The 13,382-nt window shown below is 44.6% G+C and overlaps 2 protein-coding genes across 8 annotated transcripts in view; one reads left to right on the top strand and one right to left on the bottom strand.

Moving 5' to 3' along the window:
• Positions 1 to 569: 569 nt before the first annotated feature.
• On the bottom strand, positions 570 to 9,167 carry ddx42 (DEAD (Asp-Glu-Ala-Asp) box helicase 42). 3 transcript variants are annotated; one of them, XM_086185581.1, is made up of 18 exons: positions 9,040 to 9,167; positions 8,142 to 8,360; positions 7,890 to 8,040; positions 6,935 to 6,990; positions 6,663 to 6,699; positions 6,216 to 6,368; positions 5,994 to 6,098; positions 5,213 to 5,332; positions 4,948 to 5,124; positions 4,735 to 4,863; positions 4,547 to 4,646; positions 4,415 to 4,462; positions 4,233 to 4,330; positions 3,452 to 3,728; positions 3,139 to 3,365; positions 2,953 to 3,063; positions 2,723 to 2,848; positions 570 to 1,822 (listed from the first exon to the last, which is right to left on the bottom strand). In XM_086185581.1, exons 2-18 carry the CDS (start codon positions 8,351 to 8,353, stop codon positions 1,211 to 1,213), a joined length of 2,739 nt encoding a protein of 912 aa, XP_086041707.1. In that variant the 5' UTR covers positions 8,354 to 8,360; positions 9,040 to 9,167; the 3' UTR covers positions 570 to 1,210. The 3 variants fall into 3 exon arrangements, with proteins under 3 accessions (XP_086041707.1, XP_086041708.1, XP_086041709.1); XM_086185582.1 differs by lacking the exon at positions 9,040 to 9,167 and adding an exon at positions 8,768 to 8,919; XM_086185583.1 differs by lacking the exons at positions 6,663 to 6,699; positions 8,142 to 8,360; positions 9,040 to 9,167 and having other exon boundaries at positions 7,890 to 7,964.
• Positions 8,966 to 13,382, top strand: part of strada (STE20 related adaptor alpha) — a 9,450-nt gene continuing 5,033 nt past the window's right edge. Inside the window, exons 1-4 of one of the 5 annotated variants that reach the window (XM_086185594.1) lie at positions 8,968 to 9,256; positions 9,808 to 9,871; positions 10,552 to 10,648; positions 12,361 to 12,389. In XM_086185594.1, coding sequence (XP_086041720.1) covers positions 9,860 to 9,871; positions 10,552 to 10,648; positions 12,361 to 12,389 — 138 coding nt within the window. In that variant the 5' untranslated portion in view covers positions 8,968 to 9,256; positions 9,808 to 9,859. Of the gene's footprint in view, positions 9,257 to 9,807; positions 9,872 to 10,551; positions 10,649 to 12,360; positions 12,390 to 13,382 lie in introns of those variants that run through there. The other 4 variants (XM_086185592.1, XM_086185590.1, XM_086185591.1 and 1 more) reach the window with 4 other exon arrangements.

The following is a 13,382-nucleotide window of genomic DNA, read 5'->3' as shown; positions in this document are numbered from 1 at the left end:
TCCGTGAGGATCTTCAAGCTTAAAAACAAACAAAAAAACTAGGTTTTTAAGTCCCTTTTGACTGTTTCCATGTTTTCTTATATTGTAACACATTTCTCTACATTTGTATATTTCATTATACCTCTGTAAATAGTGACAGGTATATATATTTTGTATACAGCCTTTGTGAATAGATAATATCGTGTAATTTATGAGGGAATCTGTACCATAGATTTCGTCTTAAGTCTGCAGGCAGGCGTGTTTCCATTGAATATGTTAATTGTGCAGGCCTTCCTTTGGAATATTAAAAAAGTGGTATTTTATGCAGTTATACTTGTGTAAAATTGTCATATTCACTATATTGTTGCCAGCACAACAGCATAAATATAACAGTTCTTATGACAGCAACATCTTCCTTCAACTCTTGTAAAAAGTCAGCACGTGTGTTATCGCTATACTGCACAGACCAAATAAAAGCAATCAACCAGTACAAAGTAACCGTAGGAAGAACAACTGGTGTTGAGGGTGAATACCAGTTTAGAACTGAGTGACACAATTTGACCGGTGTAATAACAACATACAAATGTAGATGCCAAAAGAGTCTTTTTAATCAAAACTTCACATTTTCCACGTGTGAACGACTGCTTGAACTCTCTCTCGCACACAAACATCTTCTTGAAAAACATTTCAAAAGCATTAACAGACTAAAATGCCAGGGGAAGGCACTTCACTAAGACTTGAATACAACACACACACACACACACACACACACACACGCAAACACAGAAAAAAAAAAAGCTTTTTTGACATCCGCTATTGTGAACCAACAACGCTCTTTTCAAAATGAAATAGTTGTTAACCAAATGAAAACGCATGAACAGGCTTGGCAAAGATCAATTAGAAAAGAATACAGAGTCCAGTTTGCAAGCAGGAACGCATGTTAGGATCTCAGTGAGAAGAAACAACAGCTTTACGCGTGATTGTTTACAGACAACAGAATTCGTTACAGCTCTATTGCTTGACCCTACAACAACAGTCTCGATGGTTTATGTACAGTGTCTGTGTCTGCTTGTGTTTGTCAGTCTGACCACCCCCCCCCCCCCGACTGCGTGGTCAGGATCACGTCACCTCTGTGCTTGTCTCAGCCTCTAATATCTGCCTACCCATCAGAGACGCTCGCCGTGGAGCCATCGGCGTCGTGTTTCTCTAGAGACCGTCCTGGTGGTGATCTTTAGTTGTCCCACCTGCTCTTTCTACGTTTCGGTGGTTCAGGGACAGCGAAGCTATCATCTCTGTCTCCACTCACCCTGTCTCCCCCATCCCTCTCACTCCGCCGATCCTCTCTGTCCCTCCTGCTTCCGTCTCCATTACGACTGTCACTATGGCGGCTACTGCTGTGGCGATCCCGATCCCCGTGGCGGTCGCGATCCCCACGATCCCCACGATCCCCGCGATCCCTGTCTCCGTGACGATCTCGGTCCCCGTGGCGACCGTCTCCGCTGTGCCGATCGCTCCTGTCGCTGTGACGATGGTGACTGTCTCCGTGGCGACCCCAGTCCTCCCCGTGTTTGTCTCGTGAGCTGTCTCTCGGCGAGGGAGGGGCAGGTGGAGGGACACTGTGCTGTGAGCTGGTTTGAACGGGGGACACCGAGCTGAGGGAGCCGGCGCTGGTGAAGCCAGGCATGGTGAAGGTTGGGGCGTGGGAGCGCTCTGAGCCGTTGGCCGACTCCGTTGGAACAGAGCTCAGGCTGCCGGCGCTGGTCCAGCATGAGTTGCTGTTGGACTTGGTGCTGAGCTTCGGTGGGCCACTGGACGCAGCCACGAAATGACTTTTATACTGGGCCTGGAAGTAGAGGAAGAGATTAGCTGCCTGGGAGGCAACACCAGGAAACACGAGGGAGAGTAGGCCCTTCCCCTTTACCAGCAGGGGGCGCTCAAAGCACATAGACAGCAGAGTGATTGTGGTCAACGAGAGAATTAAACACAGCCATTCATGACGAACAGAGAGCGGCTGTCTATAAAGACAGCAAATGCTCATCTAATTTAATTGAAATGCTGCATATTCACTTCAGAAATAACATTTTTATTCATGATCACATGATGAGACAATGACACGCTCCGCTAAACTGATTCACAGCTCTTTTCATATCCTGAACAGAAAATTGGAAATTCGTAGAAAGTTTGTAATCATCTCAAGATTACAAAGTTCCTAACAGAGATCTGGTAAGAGCAGTGCCATAAACATGGACCACTGCAGGTGGGCATGTGGCAGGAAGAAATACCTCAAGTAATACTCACAACTGAGAGAATGTATATGTATATATATATATATATATATATATATGTGTGTGTGTGTGTGTGTGTGTGTGTGTGTGTGTGTGTGTGTGTATTCAAATATTTTAAAAAGCTGCATTGACCATGTTGCTAAACAGCCAAAACCAGGTGAAAAATCCTCATTGTCACATGAATCTTTAGCTATGTAGCCTCATTCGATCCCATTCAGTTGTTACATCATCTCACTCTTTGCCACCAGAGGGCACCAGAAATCCTGACTTTCCTCAATGTCGCCATTTTAGATTTAACCTAAAAAAATACGAACATCAGTGGCATTGTACGATTTTTCGCTGGCTAAAAGAAAACAGCAAACGAACAGACCGAAGTCAAGAAGACATATATAAAAATAGAAACATGACCTTTTCTTGATTAAAACTGACAAGTAAATTAGCAACAAAGACAGATGTACCTGGAAGGCTTGTTTCATGGCTGACATGCGGTCTCCCATCGCGCCTGTGCTTGGTTTGCTGTAACCTTCGAAGCTCCCAAGGGAAGACAAAACGCTGCTGCTGCTGCTGCTGCCGCTGCTGCGGTCCTGCAAAGAAACACGGGATTCAGCTTCACCTCTCTGAATATCATCTGAATACCACCATGAGACCACAAAAGAAATTTTGCTTAAAATCCGAATTTGTTACTCACAGAACTTTCAGACCCCAGCCCCGGTCTCTCTCTGTACCCGAGTCCGCCCCCACCGATGTTCAGTTTCTTTCCTTTCCCACCTTTAAACCTGGATTTCCTGAACCAGGGATTCTGGGAAATTGTGTCAAGTTAAAATCCTTCTTCTCGTTACACAAGTTACTTTCTGCTTTGACTGGTTTAGCTCACCTGCATGGCTAAATCCATTAGTTCTTTAGAAACCGCTTGATTAGCCCCCTCCAGGTTCCGCACCAGGTCCCCGGCAAATGAGGTGTCTTTGTTGGTCAGAAGGGTGTAAGCCACGCCCTTCTCTCCTGCACGACCAGTTCGCCCAATCCTGTGTGTGTGCGTGTCGATGTCTCTCGCCACGTCATAGTTCACCACGGTGCGAATGGACGGGATGTCCAGACCACGAGCTGTGGCGGAGCAAAAATGAGTGAAAAACAGCACGAGTATTCATGTGCACCAAGACAGGACACAAATAAAAAGCCCTGGTACTCACCAGCTACATCTGTGGCCACCAGAACGGGTAAATTCTTCTTCTTGAAGTCACTGATGACCTTGTTCCTCTCGCTCTGGTCCATGTCACCGTGCAGCAGGCCCAGGCTGTAGCCTTCCTGTGTCAGATTAGTGGCCAGCTCCTCAGAGTTGGCCTTCTTAGTGACGAAGATGAGCACTGAGCCAGAGGAGGTGAACTCCACCAGCCGCCGGGTCAGCCAACCCCACTTATCACTCCCACTGGTCAGCATCTCCACCACCTGAGTCACATCCTCATTGGCCTGGTCACAGGGACAGTCAGTGAATACACACGTTGGTGTCTTAAACTCAAGATGGATCTTTTTTTCAGTGATACCTAACATTTCTCTTAGCAACAAGCATATCAAACATTAGTTTTTGTCTTTTCCTCCCCAATTGTACCCTAACAAGCTGTCCTGGTTGTTGCTCCGTCCCTCTGTCACTCTGATAATCACCCTGGACCACCACATGCTTCCTCTGTCGCACGTGAAATGGCATCCTTCTACCTGATGGAAAGATGCAATGGAGGATCAAGCTATTCCCCCCTATTACCCTCCTTCCAGAGGAGATGCCCACACCGGCCAAAGGAGGCGCTAGTTCAGGAACCGGGACAAATCACCTCACCTTCCCATCCACAAACATTCCCAATTGTGTCTGTACAGACGCAAAAATGGGAACCAAATCTCCTGTGTTGCTAGGCAACAAAAAAGGCCGCTACACTACTGAGGTGCTCATGTTTGGCAGGTGAAGACGATGATGCCTCATACCTCTCCGATGTCTCCCTGCACCACGCGGATCGGATCCACCAGGATGTCTCTGGCCAGCCTCTCTATCTTCTTTCGAAACGTAGCGCTGAACAGTAGAGCTGCGAAGGCAAAATATGAGGGTTCATTAAAATGCTTTAAAACCTTCACGATCTACGACACTACAGTTGAGGAGAAATACTCACTCTGTCGGTCAGGGCGAACATGGCTGGCGATAGACCTGACCTGATATTCTACAAAAGACAAAAAATATAAATAAGCTGCTGTGCTGAAAAAAGAAAGAAAGATGTTTTGCAGTGTTGAGAATGCAAACCCACCAAAGCCCATATCAAACATGCGGTCTGCCTCGTCAAACACCAGGTACGTCACCCTCTGCAGGGATGTGGCCTTCTTCTTAACATGGTCAATGAGGCGACCCTGTGAACACACACGTTGAGTGAACTTCACATTTACTGCGGTTTCTTCTTAGCAGGCAGGATTCAGAGAAATGTTGGTCCTCTCTTACCGGAGTGCACACCACAATTTCTGCTCCCTCCTGCAGGGCCTTGGCTTGCTCCCACATGCTTCCTCCTCCGTAAACTGCCACAGAGCGCAACGAGTAGGCTTTCCCGAAACGCTTGCATTCTGCGTGGATCTGGAAGACATTTCCAGGTTTACAAATTAGTGAACAAAAATCCTCATCGCTTTTTCAACACCGATCCGGTCTCTCATGACCTACCTGTTGACAAAGCTCTCTGGTGGGGCACACTATGACGGCGATGGGCCCCTCCCCCGGCTCCAGCTCCTTTTGGTCCATGATGTGAACCAACATCGGCCAGATAAACGCAGCAGTTTTACCACTACCGGTTTTTGCGATACCGATCATGTCACGTCCAGACAGCGCTATGGGCACACCCTACATCCAGAACACAACAGGCGTCTGTTCACTCAATAGACTCATTTCAACGTTGCATATTTGATTTTAACATAAACTCATAATATACCTGGCACTGAATCGGAGTGGGCTGAGTGTACTCGGACTTGCGGATCTGGTGCATGAGCTGCTCATCAAAGCCGAAGTGGGCAAAGCTGGTACAGGGTTTAGGAGGGGCAGCCCCTGACACCTGACGGTCACAACAGAAACCAAACACATCAATTTGATCTTTTATTCCCCACACAATCACGACTGCCAGAAAGAGTGACAGAAACTGGATCTGAGGCTCAAATTAATAACAAATACTGAAGAGTACAAGGATCATTGATCCTGAGTTCCAATGGGACACTTGTATTTTCCAGGCTAAACAGCTGCCCAGGCTCTGCTACCTTGGTTGTGGATAGAAAGACCAAACAGATCAAATTCTGATCGTGTAACCAGTCTCTTCACAGGTACTGCAGCTTGCTCAGAGCAACCTACCCATCGTTTTAAGTCTAAAGTGGTAATGGCAGAGTAGGCTCCGGCCGGAACGACGACTTCCAGTTAGCCCTCTGCGAACTTGAATATGGATAAATAATTTAATCAGGAGACTCTAATAACTTTCCAACTGCTGTCTAAATGGATCCAAGCGCGACTAAATAATTGATTGTCAGTTTTTACAGCAGTCATGATGAGAATAGCCGGCAGCAGAGCCAACAACTGAATGTTCTGTACTAAAGTTTTTTTGTTTGTTTTCTAAAAAGAACGGCTTGTTTGACCTCGATTCAGGACTTTGGGATCCATCTGGGACATCAACAAAGACATTTCAACTCTATGACATTGATATACTGGAGTGCAACAGCGCGATTTACCCGCAAGTTGAGTTTTTGTCTTAATTCCAGCACTTGAGTCCCAGTCAGGCTGCTGAGCTCCTCGTGCTCATTGTAGAAGTTTTTCTCGAAGGGTGGGTAATCAATCTGTGGGAACAAAAAGCATGCAAAATCAAAATATAATCTCTTGTCCTTAACTAACACAATAAAGTCGGTTTTACACCAACACTCTTTAACGGTCATGACTCAGTGTATCAACTGTACCTCCGAGTGGTCAATAGGAGGGAGGGGCATGATGATTTTCTTAGTGGCGGGGGCGATCGGGTTTCCGTCACTGTCATAGTCAATGTTCTCCTCGTCTTCCTCCTGGGTCAGCCCGGCGGTGGGGTTCTCGGCCATGTAGCGGAAGTAGGCTTCCTGCAGAGAACACAGCGTTTCATGTGGAAAACTGAGCCGGCACAGCAAGCAGGCACCATCCAGGCGACTGAGAGAGTCACAAAGCCCAGAAGAGACATTCGGCCTTATAAAAAGATGGAAGAAAACTTTGTCCAGGATGTGATAAAAATTATTCAAACACTTGCTGAGGTGAATCAACAATTAAACATGCTTTGTTTTTCCGGTTGTCAGGAGGGAGGGGAGAGGGGATGTTTGGTCCGGAGACCTCTTTGATCAGCGATGTAGTGGATTAAGTAGTTTGAAGGGCTCACTCACTTGTTCATCTTCTTCTTCTATGTCATCACGAATACCCCTGAAATGACAAGCGGAGAAAAAAAAAACTTCCCTGCGGCTCGTTCATACACCCAAGACAGCCCACATCCCTCTGTGACTAAGGTGGCTTTGCTTACCTCAGGAGACATTTTCTACTAAGCCCACAAAACACCTTTTAGACTTTTAATACTCCAGAAGTGGGCTTTTCTCTGGCTACAAACGCCCAATTTACATCAATATCACAGAGGACACTCGATAATCAGATGAAGTCTTACTTGGCCGACTTCTTCTCTTTTTCCTCGAGTTTCTTCATGTCTTTAGCTGCTTGGTCCTGGAGGAGAAAATACAGAGACACTTTCACACAAATAGTCCTCAATACCAATGCGATAATTACACTTTGCTTGTTTATTTTGAACCAAACAACGCCGATGTAATGCCAGTCCGGTGTGGCGTTCCCCTACAGATGTGTAAAGTCGACAGCATTCGCGTTTTGGCTGCGCACCTCCTTTAACGCAGATGCTGATTCTGTGTCCGCTGGGGTGGACTCACCCATCACCTGCTTCAATCTCTGTATTGTTACTCAGTTGACATGGTGTCACAGCCCTGCAACATTCCCAACTTTAAAAACATTTAGTGGGGTAGAGTTTGAGAGAACGGCCAGAGGCAGCATCCAAAATCCCCTCCTTGGTGCCTCCTCCACACTCACCGATGAGGGAGTTCTACAGACGACTATGAGGGAATTCATCTGCAAAATGAACATAAAGCATCTGGACACTAGGTGGCCTCCCACAGCTCACTCCTCTTGCCTGTCTGCCAGTTTTCTGCCAGCAAGTGTTATATGCGTGACAGAATGTAGCACATTACTTTTCCCACGGCATTGTGGGATACTTGAGCTCAGTGACATAAATCTGACTTTTTATTCAGACACCAGTAATCTACAAAATGGAAAACTCACAACAGAAGTGAGTAACTTGTGATTTCAGACACAGCCAGAGAACAAGAGGAAAAACTAGCACTGCAATAGCAAAATGACTGTCATAAGTGTATTAGTTTCACTCTATATGATATTACACAATTATTAGCATAATTATGTGCTGCAATGACTCTCAAAGGACGAGAACAGGTGTTTGTTTAGGTGAACAAACATTCAAATATATTTCTTCAATATCCCTACAAAATGTACACAGGATGACAGCGGTTCTGCTTTTGCACGACTGAAACTCGTCTCACCTCAACCTCGGCCATGAAGGCATCGAGTGGGTCATCCTCGCTGTCTGAGCCGCCGCCGGCCTGCATCTGCAGCCGCGTGGGGGAGTTTTCAGCAGGGATGTACGGCAGATCCACATTGCTGCTGGACTCCTCTTCATCATCTTCGAAATACCTTGTTGATAAAGAAAGTGTGGGTCAAAGGTTGAGAATTATAACTTGATGTATATTTCCAGGTTGTATCTGTAGATTGTCAGAGAGGGAGGGAAAACTTACGCATTTTCTTCATCAAAATTAGCTCTTTTTGTCCCTATTTTGTAGAATGATGGCAGTTGCTGGTTCTTCCCATATCCCCCACTTGATCCAGGAGGCCCGAAAGTTGTGTGAGACTTCTGGTTAAGTTGGGGTTCCTCTTTTTTTCCTGCAAGTGCAAAGCCTCCAAAGCCAAACCCCCGTTTAACACCTGGACCACCTTTGTTCCAGTTCATGGCTATGCTGTAAAAACATAGGAGAGACACTGGTCTTAATCACATGATGTACAAATAAATAAAATGTTTTTCAGATCTATTTCAACATTTTCAATTCATTAGGTAGGATTTACCACTTTGTATCGTGTAAAATACATCTTAATACAATCGTATCGTCAGACTCTTGCTAATACACACACTTTGAAACTGCAGATGCACTAGAAAAATACACTTTATACTCGCACATTTCACTAAATGGTGATTCGAAGAAATACATTATAAATTTATTGTGCGTGCACATAAATGAGGTTTAGAGGGAGATGAGATTAGCATTGGCTACAGGGATAAGTCGGAGGCTGACGTGAACTACAAGAAGCTAGTTAACTGCTTGGCTAGAGGGGCAGCAGCCGACAGATTCCTGCTCGGCGTCGTTACCTCACGTTGCATTTGACAGCCAAACCATTACCGAGGTGAACTTGGTTTCATTTACAGTCGACGGCAATCCTGTTAACGCATACACAACATTAGCAACAGCTAGCACAAGGCCGCAAATTGAGGCCGAGGTGTGGGTGTGTGCCTGTAGCGACGCCGTGACTGTGGCGCAGTTACAGCGCGTTTCTAAAGCTCGTTCGTTACATGGTAACGTTTTCCGTTGACCACTCGCACCAACAGCGGTGGAACATTTACGGCTAACCAGTCCTATTTACCTGTTTACTGATATCTCTTCAAGCCCTTGTTTTCTGCGGACCCCTGGCGATGTGACGTCACGAGCCGGCGCCAAGCTTTGCCCTCCCTGGTTGTCGCCAAATGTGCGCGACTCGCAAGCTGTCAGACACAACCCACTCAAAGGATGGCGAGCTAACCAAGTTATCCTTTGATATTCTGTTACTCCAGTCCGATATTATTGAACCGAACGCTGCAGTGGTAAGTTATCAAAACATTTAATTCATCGTGAATCACAAAATAATGTAGTACTGTTCAATTTAGTGTGGGATAGCTGCTTTGGTTGAAGGCAATTTTACCGTTAGCATCGCTAGCCTGCGCCCTTCAGCATGAAAACATTCGCAAGCTATTAGCAAGAGCAAAGCTACGGCGAATTAGTATTTAGTTAGTGATTTTTCTCTTGATCTGTTCAAAATATTGGATCCGACCTGTGTGTGTTTGCGCGTATCTGTGCCCACCGACATCCCAGTAAGTATTACCGTGCGTTTCGACTACTCAGTCAGCATGTTGAATAAAAAAAATCACAAAACCTAAAGTGTAACCACTGAAATATAATTTGCCTGGCAAAATTTACTCCGTCAAACAAGCATTAATACTAAGTATTAAGCTCATTATTGCACATATCATCATTTCACACAATTTTTTTATGACAACATTAATTGTTGTAAAGTGTAGTATTCTTCATGATGGGGCTATGGACATGTCCTCACCACCCAGAGACATTGTCTCCTTCACAGTCTTGTTTTTCACAGATCTCCTCTGGACGTGTTTTCAACAGTGTATTAACCACATTTAAGAGGATCCATGTCTTTTCTTGTAAGTGCTCACCGAGTTCCTCTCCTTCTTTAGAAGCAATTAGACACAGGCTTACTGGGCTGATGTGCTGCGCGTGGATTAAATCTCTTCTCGAAAATTACAAGGTGCCAAGCACATTTGGGGTCACGATGAGGTGATTCACAGCTATATTTAGAAATCGCACCACTTTTGCTTGGCACTGCCTACTGTGTGACAAGCTTTGATATTTGTCATTTTCTCATGCGTAAGAAGAAGATTTGGCGCGCCAAGTTCGAAGTGTTCATTGACTTGCTAGATTTGCTCCGAAGACTAACTGAAAAGCGTTTATTTATATAATTAAGAACATGTCTGGAGGCAGTTTTTAAGCCCAGTTGGTGAAGGTACAAGTAATGTAACCTGGCAGAATAACAATATATTCATCGCTTTAGAATCCACTGTAAATGTCCATAATAATCCTCCACCCTTACCTCAAAGGCAGAAATTATTAACATGTAAAAGTAGAGTTTTATTACATGTGTTGTTTGTACTATATCTGCTACCCGTGTAGATACACATAAGAAATATTGCACGATGAAGTGATTTTCACAGTTCTGCTTCCAGCATGAAGTATCAGTGTTTCTGTTTCTGTGGAGCCTTTCCTTATGCTTGCTTCCTTTTTTCTCTTTTTTCCATGTCTGTTATTAACCCTCTGTGTCTGTCAGCGTTGGGTCTCTGAGAAATTGAGTGTGGAGAGCCTGCGGGATTTGGAGTTATTTGGAGGTGAGGTCCGAGGCAAACAGGATGCACTGAATATTCCAGGTTTCCTTAATGACACATTAAAAAAAACAAAAAAACAACCGAACATTTGTTCTTCAAGTTGATGTGCTTTGCTGCAAGTGAGTGGTTGCTTTGCTCTGCTTCTTGGACGTCATCCTTGAATTACAGCGTCTCTTATCTAGCTTGAGTCTTAGCTAGCCTCATTATTTCTGTTTGCTACAACAACTTACCAAAGGATGGTGGAAACAAAATCTCTTTTTAATGGATGTTTTCTGTGCCTGTCGCATAGAAAGTGTTGGATTTTATTTAACGCTTCTTGTGAGTGTGCTTTTCTTGGCCTGTAAGAGCCTTTGATTTGGTGATGGAATCCCTCTTACTGTGGTCAGCCATGTCATAAAGGTGCTCAATGGAAGAAGCTTCTTTTAAGATTTAATCAATGAATAATATAAAAGGAATTTGAAAAGAGAACATTTTTGGTGTTATGTCAAATACACAGGACTGTGTTGCAGAGATATGTGATTAAGTAAATTTGCTCACTGGCAAGGCTCCCTCTGTCCTGTCTTTTACTCGCACTTTGTAAAATATAGGATGCACTTCCACTCCGAAGAGGCGTGTCCTGTATGTCCCATCCAATAGTCATATATATGGAGTCCCGAGGTCACAGGACATGGAAGCTTTTAGGAATCAACGTGAATTATCCACATGGCTTTTTACACCAAAATGTTCATTTTAATTCCATGATGCAATAAGATTCCACCCAAATAAAGAGGCATGTCCGATATGTCCCATCTATAATAACCTGTACGTATTTAGAGTCTGTAGGTTACATGACATGGAAGCTACTGGGAAAAAAAACAATTCATTTTGCTGCACAAGAAATACTTGTTTTACACTTCAGTTATCAGATAAATTATAATATGTGATACAGTTCTTGATTAAAAACAATTGTACGCTATATTTCCTATCTCGCCTGCATCACTAGCTGCTATCATCTCGGGCAGCTCTGAGGAGGACATAGAAGCGTATTTTCCCGAATGTTGGGGTGGTCATTGAACGTGTCCTCTCATTTCTGAGCACAGAATATTTTGCTGGTTTTGGCTCTCAAACCGGGTTTGGTTTCAGCTTTGATGAGGTCACGTTTGTTTTGTCTGTGGTGTTTCCACAGAGTGCATATGGTTTTAGTGTGTGTGTGTGTGTGTGTCCAAAGTGTAATGCGTGAGCTACAATTGAAATGTAGTACAGTGGAGTTACAGCGTGTTGGTGGCTGTGTATTTTTTAGCCACAGAGGTTCTTTGCGTGTTAATATGAAAGGATCATTCTGAGTGTGTTATTGGGGTTCTTGTGTTCCTCGGGTTGATTTCTTTGCCAGCTTTGCATCATTTTCATCTTTTTGCAGACAAATCATTGCACAGTGTTGCATGTTTGCCTTGTTTTTGTGTGGCTGTGCTCAGTTTGTATGGCCTGAAGGGTTTAGCTGTGTCATTTTGATTGTTTTCATGAGTACAAAAATATTTAAATATTTTCTGTAGAAGCAAACATTTTACTGCTATCAGATCTAATGTTTGCAGTTTCATTTCTTCTCGCCGGCTTTCATGGGAAGTGTTTGCATTGATGACTTTGCTTTGATCAACAAAAGCTGCTGGTTCAGATAAATCCCGCGGGAAAACCAGTAAAGGTCCCAGTTGACGAGCTGCTCTAAACACTTCTCCTGTTTTGTGTGTCTTCGTGTCATTGATGTGGTTTTTCTACCCCAGAGCAAGCTCAGGGACTCTCTCACAGGAAAGTAAGTGCGGTACTCCTGCCACTGCATCATTACACCCCTCCCCCATTTACCTTATTGTGAAAGTGTGTGCATGTGTGTGTGTGTGTGTGTGTGTGTGTCTGTGCGTGCGCGCGTGCAGGTCTACATGTAGAGGAATTCACAAACCTCCACATTTTTGTATGCATGAGTTCCTGACACCGCTTTGCTGAGGAAATCATCCCACCTCACTCACCAGGGCTTCTGCCAGGGAAACTCTAGAGCACACAGTCGTCCCCCAGCTAGACGGTCCTCTGAGTGTGCTGTTAACACGCTGTCCTCCAGGTCCCTGCTGCCTTTTGGTCCCCTCACTAAAGATTGTCTGTGTTGTCGTGATTGTGTTTTGACACCCCTGTCTGTGCCAACGAGAGCCTGTTGTTGAGTTGATGGTAAACTCAGTCACTGTGTGTCCTTGAGCACTCTTGATGGATGGAGTCCCATGACGCTGCTGCAGCAATGCATGGCAATCCCTGCTGAGGCTTTCCACCAGAGAGCGCTGCAGGGATGAGGTAGCTTTGTAGGCTAACCAAGAAGTTAGCATTGGCATGGGTTCCCTCGACTAAAACCCAGCAGGATTGTCAGACCATTGCAGCAAAATCAGCTCTTCGTGGCAGACAATTGTTGCTGAGACGTACATGATTTGTTCTTAATGAACGTCTTCACTAACGAACACTGCTTTGATGATTTCTGAAGAGTGAATGTAACTGCTAGAAGTATAAAGCGGTTACGAGGTGTATGTTTGTAGCCTTGTTTTGCCACTTTCTCTTTTTAAGACACATAAACACTTTGAATTCATAAGTGTGTTATTTACTGACATAGTTTATTCCCTAAATATAAATGATGAAATCTATTAATCTTGTGTGAATCACTGATCTGATTTTAGGCTTTTAACCAAAAACAAATCTACAAGTCCCACTGACTTTGAGCCGAGGGAACCGGATGTTCAATGCTGCTAACTTCCCTCTGGGTAGTCGGACT

The sequence above is a fragment of the Aulostomus chinensis genome, chromosome 18 (assembly GCF_037954235.1).
Source record: "Aulostomus chinensis isolate RoL2024-O1b breed Wild chromosome 18, RoL_Achi_v1.0, whole genome shotgun sequence".
In the NCBI taxonomy this organism is placed as follows: Eukaryota; Metazoa; Chordata; class Actinopteri; order Syngnathiformes; family Aulostomidae; genus Aulostomus; species Aulostomus chinensis.
This window is presented reverse-complemented; position numbering and strand designations above follow the sequence as displayed.